The 11,143-nt window shown below is 64.0% G+C and overlaps 1 protein-coding gene across 1 annotated transcript; it reads right to left on the minus strand.

Moving 5' to 3' along the window:
- Nucleotides 1–2,788: 2,788 nt before the first annotated feature.
- TRMT61A (tRNA methyltransferase 61A) lies at nt 2,789–9,825 on the minus strand. Its single transcript, XM_087818031.1, has 4 exons — nt 9,799–9,825; nt 8,596–8,955; nt 5,849–6,115; nt 2,789–3,928 (listed from the first exon to the last, which is right to left on the minus strand). The coding sequence occupies exons 2-4, from the start codon at nt 8,924–8,926 to the stop codon at nt 3,669–3,671; spliced, it is 858 nt and encodes a 285-aa protein (XP_087674157.1). The 5' UTR covers nt 8,927–8,955; nt 9,799–9,825; the 3' UTR covers nt 2,789–3,668.
- Nucleotides 9,826–11,143: the final 1,318 nt, after the last annotated feature.

Below are 11,143 nucleotides of genomic sequence, written 5' to 3' on the forward strand. Positions count from 1 at the left end.
CGGACACGACACTGGCACGCACAGGCCAGGGCACTGTCTGAGGAAGGGGACCTTCTGCCACCTCAGCCCCCACTCATGAACGGGCCTGGCTGAGGTTGGCTGAGAGCGGCCAAGCCACAGACCCGAGAGGAACTGACTGCTTCTTTAGGCCTCCTAGTTGTATTTTCTGGGGGGAGATATTTGTTATGCAGCATATCTAAGGTGACAGCTAACTGATACAAGTCTTTAAAGTCGTGGAGGTCAACTGAAGTGCCGTCTGCCCATGCCCAGCCGAAGGGTCTCAGTGTTGGGTTTTATTATGCAACTATGAGCACAGAGACCGGACAACTGGCATTTGCCAGAGGAGTCTCCATGTCTAATCTCTCCTGGTTTCCTGATTAACTCTTCAAACACCCCTGAAGCAAAGAGCTATTCAAGTGCCCCAAAGCACAAAAGATATTATCAGATGGACCCAGAGTGGCCCCAAAATTCTGGCCTTGGAATCTGACACACAGAATGGGGGGCTTCCTGGAGGCAGCAGCAGAGCAGCTCCACTGATAATAGACATTCTGTGAGTATGAACTGTGCAAACGTAATACTTAATCTCCCCTGCGCCGTGCCAGAGGGTGGTTGTGACCCAGGCAGACATGGCAGAGGGCGGAGTGGGGTCTGGCCACCTCCTAGCGAGGCCTTCCTATTCTGACCCCCTCCCAGCATAGGTCCAACTCTTCCCTAGCTTTGCTCCTGCCATGCACTTGTCCCCCACTCCCCCCCCAGCCCCTCAGGCTAGACTTCCCTGATCATCTGGATCCTCAGCACCAGGAGTACCCGGCTCTGGAAGATGCTCAGCCCACATGTGCTGTGTGAGAGGGTAGAGTCCTGAGGATTGGGCACCATCAGCCCCCACCTGCATGCTCCCTCCTGGGGGCATTGGGAGCAATGCCCTGCCAGGAGGCAGGGACACACACTGGCTGGCAGTGAGGCCCTGTGCGGAGCACTGGGAGCAGGTGACTGGCCTGCCTGAGGGTCTCCTGCTCACTTCCACCTGGGGAGGCCTCCTGCTCACCCCCTCCAGTTCCTAGCAGCCCTTCCAGACCCTGCAGTTACCAGGTGAATCCTTGCCGTGACCAGCCCCATGCTGCAGACTCAAGGAGGTGACTGTCACTAACCTACTGGTCACTCGCCTGCCCCAGGCCCTGAGTCTCCATGACTACAGCAGAAACCTCTCCCTCTGCCTGTGGTCACACCCTAGGGGACCTCGCAGGGCTAGGAGCGTGTGATATGGGCGGTCTTGGTGGGTGTGCAGAAGTGGGGGGGCGGGAGCCCAGTGAGTCCGAGTTCCTCTGTGCCTCAGTTTCTCCACCTGTGCGGTGGGCTGGGGTGGGGGAGGGCTCCATGCAGCCCGCCTGACCTCGAGAAAGAGGCAGGAGCGCAGGCGTCCCCTAAAGGACAGGTGAGAAACAGGCGAGGCCATGAGCAGCACACACGGCTGAGGAGGGCAAGGCCTGAGGCGGGGGGCTTCCTGGGGGAGGTGGCAGGAGCTGGCATCCATGCAGGGAGACTCCAGTTCTGGCCCTAGGGTGGGATCCTGGTGGGCCCTTGGAGGCAGTCTCCGGGTCTTCTGGGGGCAGGGGAGGGAGTTGGATGTTACTTCTGTGTTACTCAACAGGGTGGGGCTGTGAGAAATTTCCAAGGAAAAACTGAGGGCTACGGAATGTCTGGGGTGGAGCGGGGAGTTACTGGGTGAATCCTTGCCCCGTGACCAGCCCCATGCTGCAGACTCAAGGAGATGACCATCAACTGACCTACTGGTCACTAGCCTGCCCCAGGCCCTGACACCACCTCTCTGGGCATCAGGCTCCCCATCTGCAGAACTGGGGTGCACCAGGCCCCTGCTCCTTTGCCTGCAGGGGCCCCAGGCTGGAGGGAGCCCCAGGAATGATCACATAATACAGCGTGGAAGCGGAGGACAGTTGAGTAGGATGCTCCTGCTCTGGGGCAGGGGTGGGAGGTTTGCAAAAGGCACATTTGAGAGGGGCCTTGAAGGATGCATAGGAGATTGGGCCTGTGTGCTCTGTAAATGCTGGGGAGCCCCACCCACAATGGACACCCGCAGGTCTTGCCCTAAGGCCAGGGTAAGGCCCTTGTCTCATCCCTCCTCTGCCCCCTAGGCTGGGCACTAGTCTGAGGTCAGGACAAGTCCTGGAAGTGGGGATAAGCCTCCTGGGGCAGGGCTACTGGCTCCAGAGACCCTGAGGGGACAAAGGTCCTCCCAGGAGGCTGCACAGGATGTAGGAGTAGGAAGCCACCAGCCTGGGGACACTGACACTAGGAGACTGGTGCTCCTGCAGTCCGCCTTGCTTGGCACCCCTCCGAGGACCCACAAAACCAGGGGTAGCCTCAAACCGGGTAGGGGTCTTGGGGTCCTTCTTGAGCTCCGGGCCCTTCGGGGTGCACGAGAGGCACCAGGGCACCAGGGCACCTGTGTGACAGGCCACACAGGGCTGTGAGGGGAGCGCCCAGAGCTCTGGGACATAGTCGGACACGCAAGCACACACACGCTCTCTCCTCCCTCCTCCTCCATCCGTCCCAGGGACAAGTGGCCCTTTTTGCAGCTGGGTGGGGGTGGCCACACACTCGCCCCTTTGTCCCAGTCATCCAAGGCTGTTGTCCCGCAGTTTAGAGTCCTGTGGCGCCTGCAATGCGACAGGAAGAATCAGGGGCCAGGCGGGCTGCATGCAGGAGGCCCAGCCTGGGCACTGTATGGGGGAGGGGCCTGGCCTCTCAGGACACCAGAGACCAGTTGCTATGCAGGGCATCAGGTTTATTCTTTACCAGCCACGGTCAGGCCGGGCCTCGTGCCGGCACAGTACCCGTGGGCCCAGGGCATGTGCCAGGCCCTGTGGGTAGTGCAGGCAGGGGCACCAGCCACACGCCCCCAAGTTGGAGGCCGGGCTGGGGCAGGTGACATGTGCCCCGGCTCTGGCGTCCTGCCCTCTGTCCTGGATATACCCCGCCACCCCACAACCCCAGGGCTTCTGTGAGGGGCAGGGGCACCTGAGAAACGCTGGGGTTGGACAAGGGCTCTAACAGATCCAACTAGGACTGGCTGGGTCCGCTGCAGCATGTCACCATCCTCGGGCCCCTGAGTGATGGGAGCTGCGTGTTCTCACGGCAGAAGGCGGTTCCCAGGCAGGAAAATGGGGTGGTGGGTGGGTTGCCCTCTAGAGGGGAGGGGGTGGCAGTACCCAAGGTGCTGGGTCGCCTCTCCACAGTTGCAGGGCCAGCCTGGCCAAGGCGGGGCTGGGCCTCGGGGGTCCCGGGGTCCACTGCAGCACCAAGCCCCCGGCCCTCCTCCTTGTCTTTGCTCCCCCACCTATTTTGCTGCTTGGGGCCACCAGCTCTACTCCTGGCCCTCAGCCCCCAGGAGAGCCTATGGCAGTGGGGACTTTGAATGTCAATGAGCAGCAGCAGGACAGGGACACTGGGCACAGTGGAGGCCTCCTCCCCAGGGATCTGAGTCCTGGAGCTGGCTGGCTCCCAGGGGGCCCCCATGCCCCACCCCACCATCTGTCTAAACACAAGCCCAGCGGGCCTCCGCTGACCATATAAGGCGGCCTGCAGCAGGCAGAGCCGCCCTGCTGGGGCCACGCGCTCCCAGCTCCCCGGAGCTCCTGGTGGGCAGCCCACTAGTCTGGGGTCTTGGTGGCAAAGGTCAGGTAGCCAGTGTGGCCCACGGCCTCCTTCATGGGCGTCCCGCTGCGGAAGGGGCTGGCGTCGGGGCCGGGGCTGGCGCCCAGGTCCGGCGCGGGCAGGCTGACGGTGCGCACGTTGTACACCTGGGGCAGCACCTCCACGGTGCTCAGCTCCGAGAAGCCTCTGGCCGCCAGCGCCTGGCACGTGCGCTGCACCTGCTCGATGCAGGGCGAGAAGGAGCAGAAGCGCCCGCCTGCGGGAGCAGGACGCGGTGTCAGAGCAGCCACCCGCCCGGCAGCCTTCTCCAGCTGGTCTGCGGCTGGGACTGCAGGGCGATGTCACCACCCGGCCCTCCAGGAGCGGGCACTGGTAAAGAAACCCCACTGAGTGAGGAGGGGGGATGCCTGACCCGCCACGTGCTCAGGTCATGAAGAGCTGGGGTCAGGGGTTAGGTGGGGCCTTGGCATCACAGCTGCCAGCTCACTGGGCCCAGAACAGCTCTAACTACATGGCTCCAACCAGATGGCCTTAACTAGACAGCTCTAACCAGGCAGCCCTAACCAGATGGCCTTAGCCAGACAGTTCTAACCAGATGGCTCTAACCAGACAGCCTTAACCACACAGCTCTAACCAGACAGCCTTAACCAGATGCCTCCAGCCATAAAGCTCTAACCAGACACATCAGCACTGGGTGGGGCAGGGGTGGGGGCTCAGGGGTGGGTGAGGACATTGAGTCACAAGATCAGGGGCTGTCCCAGCTCCTGGGAACTGGAAGCACCTCCTCTGAGCAGGGGCCAGAAGGCCAAGGATGATTGGGGGGGTGGGAGCTGAAAGTCTCTTCCTGCCCCTCCCACTGGGGGCTGCCTGCAGTGCCCCTCAGCCTGGCCCAGTCCCAGTCCTGGCAGGGAAGGCTCGGGAAGCCAGGGTGGGGGAGGCGTGTGCCTGGGTCCTGGTCACCTCGACCATAACCAGGAACACGTCTCCCTGTCAGGGCTGCAGGGAGGCCTGGGCTTGGAGGAAGCATGTGCCACCCAGAGTGTCACTACCAAGAGGGCGTACACTGCCAGGGAAACCAAGGTCCCACTAGGCGAGGGCCTGAACCTGCTGGCCAGCCCGAGGTCCAGAGAGTGGAGGCCGCACTTTGCCGGGCCAGGCTCACAGTGGGCAGGCGAGCGGCCGGAAAACGCCAGACCACGAGTGAGTGGAAAGCCTCTGGGCCCAGGACAAACAGAGCCGGAGACAAGAGCCCGGAGGAGGGACTTAAAGGGGCACAGAGGACGGGAAACAGATGGTGTGGCTCCCCTGGGCCAGCTACCAGCAAGGAGTCTCAGCAGCAAGAGGCGGCGGTTGAACGGACGGCCTGGGCTCAGCCAAGGCTGTGCAGCCGGCTCTGGCCTGCCTGGGACCGGAGTCTGGACCCACTGGTGTCCCTGGAGCAGGGGGTAGAGAGCAGGGCGGGGCAGTGGTGCTGCGGCAAAGCTGGAGAGAGCGGAGACAGGGGGGAACCAGGGCTGCCCAGATCCCCAGCCCCAGGCCATCTTGGCAGAGACCTGGGAGTCCAGGAGGAGCCTGAGCCAGCTGGCGGGGGATGCACTGGCCGCCACCTTGCTGGGGGAGCCGCCTGGCATCTGCCTTTCTCTCCGAGGGAAAACCCCTCCCTCTAGCTACGGGTTCAGCTGGCAGGAGGAAAGGGGCTGCTGCCTGTGTGGCTCCTTCTCCAGAAAAGGGAAAAACCGGGGCTGCCAGCGCTCCCTGGCTCGGAGCCCACTTCCCGCCTCCACACCAGCTTCTTGCCTAAACGGGACCGGCTGCGGGACCAGCTGCCAGGCTCCAGGCTGGGGGGAGGGGCGACTGCAGGGAGCCACTGGGGTCAGGGGCTGACCTCTGACCTCTGGCACACCCGGTGGTGCAGGTCCACCTCTCACTCAGGCAGGGCAGCCACATCTCCATGGGCCTGAGACATCTCTCACTTCGGGGTGGGACCCACTGGTGGCTCCAAGTTGGAGCCTCATTCTCACCAACCTGACTCCTCTAACCCTCACCCTCTCACCAGGTGACCTCCCCAGGCTCCCCCAGACCAGTCTGACTCACCCCTACCTCAGGTCAATCAGTGTCCTGGCCAGGCCCCAGAGCTAAGCCCCTAGGGCACACCCCTCCCAGAAGCCCCATGCACCTTCAACCTTGAGGGCATCCCAGGCATGGCCCACAGCCTCCCATGGTGACGGGATGTCCAGAAAGACGGCATCAGCCACGTGGCTCACGCCGAAGCCGCTGCGGCACACGTCCTGGTTGCGCACGGTCACCCAGCGGCCCACGCGGTGCTCCTGGAACTCCTCCCGCGCCTTCTCTGCCCGCTGCTGGTGGAACTCCACCGTGTGCAGGTGGCCCGTGGGTGCAATGGTGCGGATGATGGCATGGGACACGGAGCCGCTGCCAGTGCCTGGAGGGACAGGTGTCAGGTGGAACTGCTGGGTCCAGCCAGGAAACAACTCCGAGAGACCCACAGAGAGCCCACAAGGTCAGCTGGCCCAGGGTACCAATGGGCATCACTTGTGAGCTACCTGTCAGTCCTGGCTGCCCTCTGACCCCTGGTGGGAGTGGGACAGCTGGAATTGACCAGAGATGTCTGCCCTGCTCAGTCCCAGCAATGGAGCAAACCCGGCTGCAGACCTGGAGACTGGGTTGTGTGGGGAAGCTGTCCCGAGGCTCTGCAGTGCCTGGACAGAGCAGACAAATGGGCCTGGGTCTGTCCCATCGCCTTCCATGTGGTGGCTGGTTCCCAGTTCCCTGAGCTCCAGACCCACTCATGCGGGTCCATCTCTCTGCCCCCCTTCTCCTCTGCCCTTGCCTTGCTGCCCCCCTTCATGGTATCCTGACACCAACTTACCACAGAGCTCCTCTCCCGCCAGGTCACTGTCTCCCAGTTTCTGCCCAGCTGCACCAGGCCGCCTCTCTGCTTGACTCCCTATCCTGCAGCTCCCAGCTGGAGCCTGTGTCCCCCATCCACCCCCGACCTCTGCTCACCCCACAGTCACATGTGCCACCTACTTGATGACAACTTCTCACAGCCATATCCCTCCACTCAACTCCTACCTGGTGTCTACTGCACACTCACCACCTCCCTACAACACCCAAATGGTGCTCGGCACTAGCAAGTGCAAAGCGGGACCCGATCCAGCACCAAGTCCACTCTGCCGAGCCTTCCGCAGCCGGATCAACCACATCCACTGCACAGCAGCCACCGCGAGGCGCCCTTGACTCTCCCTTCTCCCACCCACAGCTGATCCACCATGAACGCCTTCCACACCTTCCACGTCTCTCCCGGACCCACTGCTTGTCTTGTCCCCACCTGCCTGCTGAGCCCGCCTGGGCCCCTCCCTCCTGGCTCTGCAACAGCCACCAGACTGGCTGCCTGCAATCGTCCTAACAGCCCCAGTCAGACCGGGTTGACTCTCTGCACAAATTGGCCGAGCTCCCGTTCCACGCAGGGTGGGGTCAGACTCCAAATAGCACTCCAAGCTGTGCCCCTTCCCTCCCTGACCTCATTTCTTGCTCCACCCATGCTGGCCTCTGGGCTGTCCCTCACTGGGGGCCTCTGCATGCTCTCCCTCAGGTGACACTCTCCCTTGGCTCTTGGTAGGTACCTCTTCTCATCGTTTCCAATTCAATGTCCCTTTTGCAGAGGTCCTCTCTGACCACCCCAGCTGGAGGGACCCCTCTTGGAGTGACCCTCAAACACGCAGCCTGTCTTACGAGCCTCAAGCAATCAACACACTAAAATGGTGCAACTGACCTTACCATCTGTTCCTCTGAGAAGTGAAAATCTGTTCTGTCTGGTCTATGGCTGTGCCTCCAGGTCCCAGAAGGGGAGCTGGCACACCAGAGGAGCCCAGAGCATGCCCACTGCCCGAGCCCTTTTTCCCCAATTGGAGTGAAGCCCTGGCTGAGGGTGAAGCAGGGACTGAAATGGGCTCTGAGTTCTGCTGCCCACTGGCCACCAGCACCCCGGTGCCCTTGTGCTGAGTGCTCGGGCTCTGCCCAGCCCCACCTATTCTCTGACCCAGAGCCTAGGGCCTGCATCTGCCTCGTCCTATTTCTAAGTGTTGGGCTGGGCAACAGGGACCATCCAACTGTCCACATGGAGAAGCCAAGGCCCAGAGAGGGACAGGATGGTGTGAAGACCTCAGAAAGCTGGCAGCAGTGGTGCTGGGGACTCTTTTGACTGCCGACCCCGGCTGTCCTGCCCATAAGGAACATGCTGGGAATCTAGGGCACCTGGACATGGGCTGTCCGTTGCCAGGCTGCAAGCTTCGATCTCCACCCCCCCAATGTTTCAGCACCTCTGGGTGTGTCTGTGGGTGGGGAAAGGCCTGAGAACAGCTGGCCTTCAGGCACTCCCACCTGCACCCCAGCTCCTGGGCTCAGTGACAATGATGCTGGTTGGTTATGTGCATGGGGCAGGCTCCCCCGCAACCATGAGCATCTCGAAGTAGCCCCTGCCACCCTCCAGGAAGGGGTACCTCTCAGTCCTGGGCGTGGGGTTCTCACTTGCAGCAGTCGGGGACTGCTGGGCAAGCCAACCACTGCCTTTCTGTCAGCACAGGGCTAGGGAATGGTCAGCACTGAGCAGCACTGTGGCCCCACCTCCCCAAGACAGGCAGGACCCTCCCTGGCCACCCCCCCCGGGGGCCCATCCTTGGTCAGCTCTCACTCAGATTATAGCACCAGCTTCCTGACTAACTTCCCTGCTTCTGTCCTTTCTCCCTGCAGTCAGCCCCCCAAAAAGGTCCTGTTAAAACAGAGGTCAAGTGGCCACGCCTGTTTTCAGGAAGGGCATGCGGGACGTTGTCTGAACGCTGGGGCTGACCTCCACCAGCGCGTCCGTTTCTGAGGTAGACAGATGCAGTCTGAAGCACTCACCAGATTCACAGACCACAGAGCCAGGCCGAAGCTCCAGCATCATGGTGAGCAGGGCGATGTCGGTGGAGTAGAGGATCTGGGTGCGGTGCGGCAGGTTCAGTGTCCAGAGCTCAGGTGTGGGGTGCAGCACGTACACCCAGCCGCCTCGGCCGCAGGTCACCTTGGAACCAAAAGGACGGCCAATGAGGTCTACCGAGTGCCGCAGGACGCCATGCCGGGTTTGGGTCTGTGCTCCACGCTGCACGCGAACTGCCACCATTGAACCGTGGCCCAGTGACAGGATGGCTGTGTCACCCTCTTTGATCAGCTCCTCATAAGCTACAAAGCTCATAGTGTTGCTCTCAGGCGGGTGCCAGGGACCTGGGAAGAGGAACAGGGGCATGAGCAAGGGATGGCGCCAGGAGGCAGGATGTGCACGGTGACTCCCAGGTCCTAAGCCATGGGGTGGGAGTAGGGCCGCGGGCTTAGGCCCTGGCACTGCCCACCAGGACAGCCCAATAGGGCTGCACCCTGGCTGACATTTGAAGCCCTTCTTGGTCTGGGTCACGAGACACAAGCCATCAGCCCAAATCACAGACGGAGGGACAGAGGCCAGACCACGGCAAGGATTCCCTCAAAACCAGGACCTAACCCTGTCATCGCCTCCAGGGGCTGGTCGCCCATCCTCCAGGTGAGATGAGGGCGGCCCCCCGCGGGGAAGCAGCACAAGGTCACCTCCACTCCTGGCCACGGCCGAGTGGCCGGTGGGCTCAGCGGAACCCCGCCTCCCCAATCTCCCCAGGGCGGCGTCAGGGCGGAAGGGTGCGGAGGAGGCCGGAGGGGCAGGGGCAGGGACACGGGCAGGGGCAGGGACACGGGGAGGGACAGGGACACGGGGAGGGGCAGGGACACAGGCAGGGACACGGGGAGGGACACGGGCAGGGACACGGGCAGGGACAGGGACACAGGCAGGGGCAGGGACACGGGGAGGGACAGGGGCAGGGACACGGGCAGGGACAGGGACACAGGCAGGGGCAGGGACACGGGCAGGGACAGGGGCAGGGACACGGGAGGGCCCACCCGCGGAAGCTGGGGGCGCCGCGAACCGCGCAGCGGGCTGGCCCAGCGGCGAGGGGCCGGCCGGGGCGGGCCTCGGAGGCCGGAGGGGCGCGCAGGACCCGGGCCGCCCCGCCCGCGCTCTGCCTGGTTCCCCGCGAGTCTCACCCGCGACGCCCGCCGGCTCCGGGAGGCTCCGCACGTGGCTCGGCGGCCTCTGCACTTCCGGCTCCGGCGCGGCGCCTGCCGATGACGTCACGGCCCGTGGGCGGTCCCTCCGGTCGGCCGCCTGCCGGGCGAGATTCCCTCGTTTACACTCGCGGCGGGAGATGGCTCGAGAGTCCCGGGCAAGCGCCCCCCACGGCCCCGAGTCCCGACAGGTTCCCCCCCCGACGGCCCCCGAGTCCCGACAGGTTCCCCTTCCCCCCCCGACGGCCCCCGAGTCCCGACAGGTTCACCCTCGAGGGCGCCCGAGTCCCGACAGGTGTCCGTCGCCCCCCCATGGCCCCCGAGTCCCGACAGGTTCCCAGTCCCAGGGGCCCACGGCCCGCTGCCCCGCCCCCAGGACACTGCGTGGACGTCCCGTCTCTGCAGAAGGCTCTGGGACGGCCCTGAGCGGCCCCAGGGCGCATCCGGGAAATGCAGTCGCGGTCAGAGGGTGGTCCCAGGGGCTCTGTCCCGGGTCAGCCAGGGTGCAGGAGGGGGCGGTCTGGCAGAGTCCGCGGGAGTGGCCTCTGCCCAGACCCAGCCTCTCCCCGCCGGGCCCTTAGGCCGCGTCCTGGGAGGGCAGAGCTGCTTCCAGGAGGGAGGGGTCCTGGGTCCCCCCTGGGACCCGGGTGCAACGAGAGCTGGACGAGCTGGGCTGACTTTGGGCTCAGTGGGGACAGCGCCAGCGGCCGGAGCCAGGGGCTGGGGGAGGGGCAGGAAAGGGAAGGCGCAGCTCGGTTATGTCTCAGCCGCGCTGGCTCGGGACCGGCTCCTCCCGGGGGTGGGGCGGGCGGGGGCCGCGGACGGTCCGCCTCCAGCGCGCAGCTCCCCGCAACCGGGCTCGTCCTGTCAACTCTGGGGCTGGAGAGGGTTAGAGACGCCCGCAGGCCACCCCGCCATCCTGGGGCTTCTCCGGGGCCCTAACCTAGGCCCTGGCCGCTCTGGGCCCTGCGGGGCCGGCCCCTCCCCAGAGCCCAGCCTCTGAACTCTCCCTCCTCTGGGGCCAGGCCTGGCCAGTCTGTGGCCCTCAGAGGCCATGGGGGAACCCAGGTGCCTGGCCTCAGCCTTTCCATGCCCTTGCCCTGGCTGGGCCTGGGTCTGGGAGCCCTGGCGATAAGGAGGTGAGGGGCTGTTGGTGGCCTTCCGCTCTCTGTGGGCTTATGTCCCTGTGTGGCTGCTTCATGGCCTCCCTGTCTCCCGCTCTCCAGGTCGAGACCACCCAGCCCCTGTTCCAGGTGACTCTGCTTTACTGCCTTGGGATGCACCGCCTGAATCGCACCCTAATTGCTCCGGAGAGAGCTGGATT

This window comes from Miniopterus natalensis, chromosome 1 (genome assembly GCF_054644295.1).
Source record: "Miniopterus natalensis isolate mMinNat1 chromosome 1, mMinNat1.hap1, whole genome shotgun sequence".
Lineage (NCBI taxonomy): Eukaryota > Metazoa > Chordata > Mammalia > Chiroptera > Miniopteridae > Miniopterus > Miniopterus natalensis.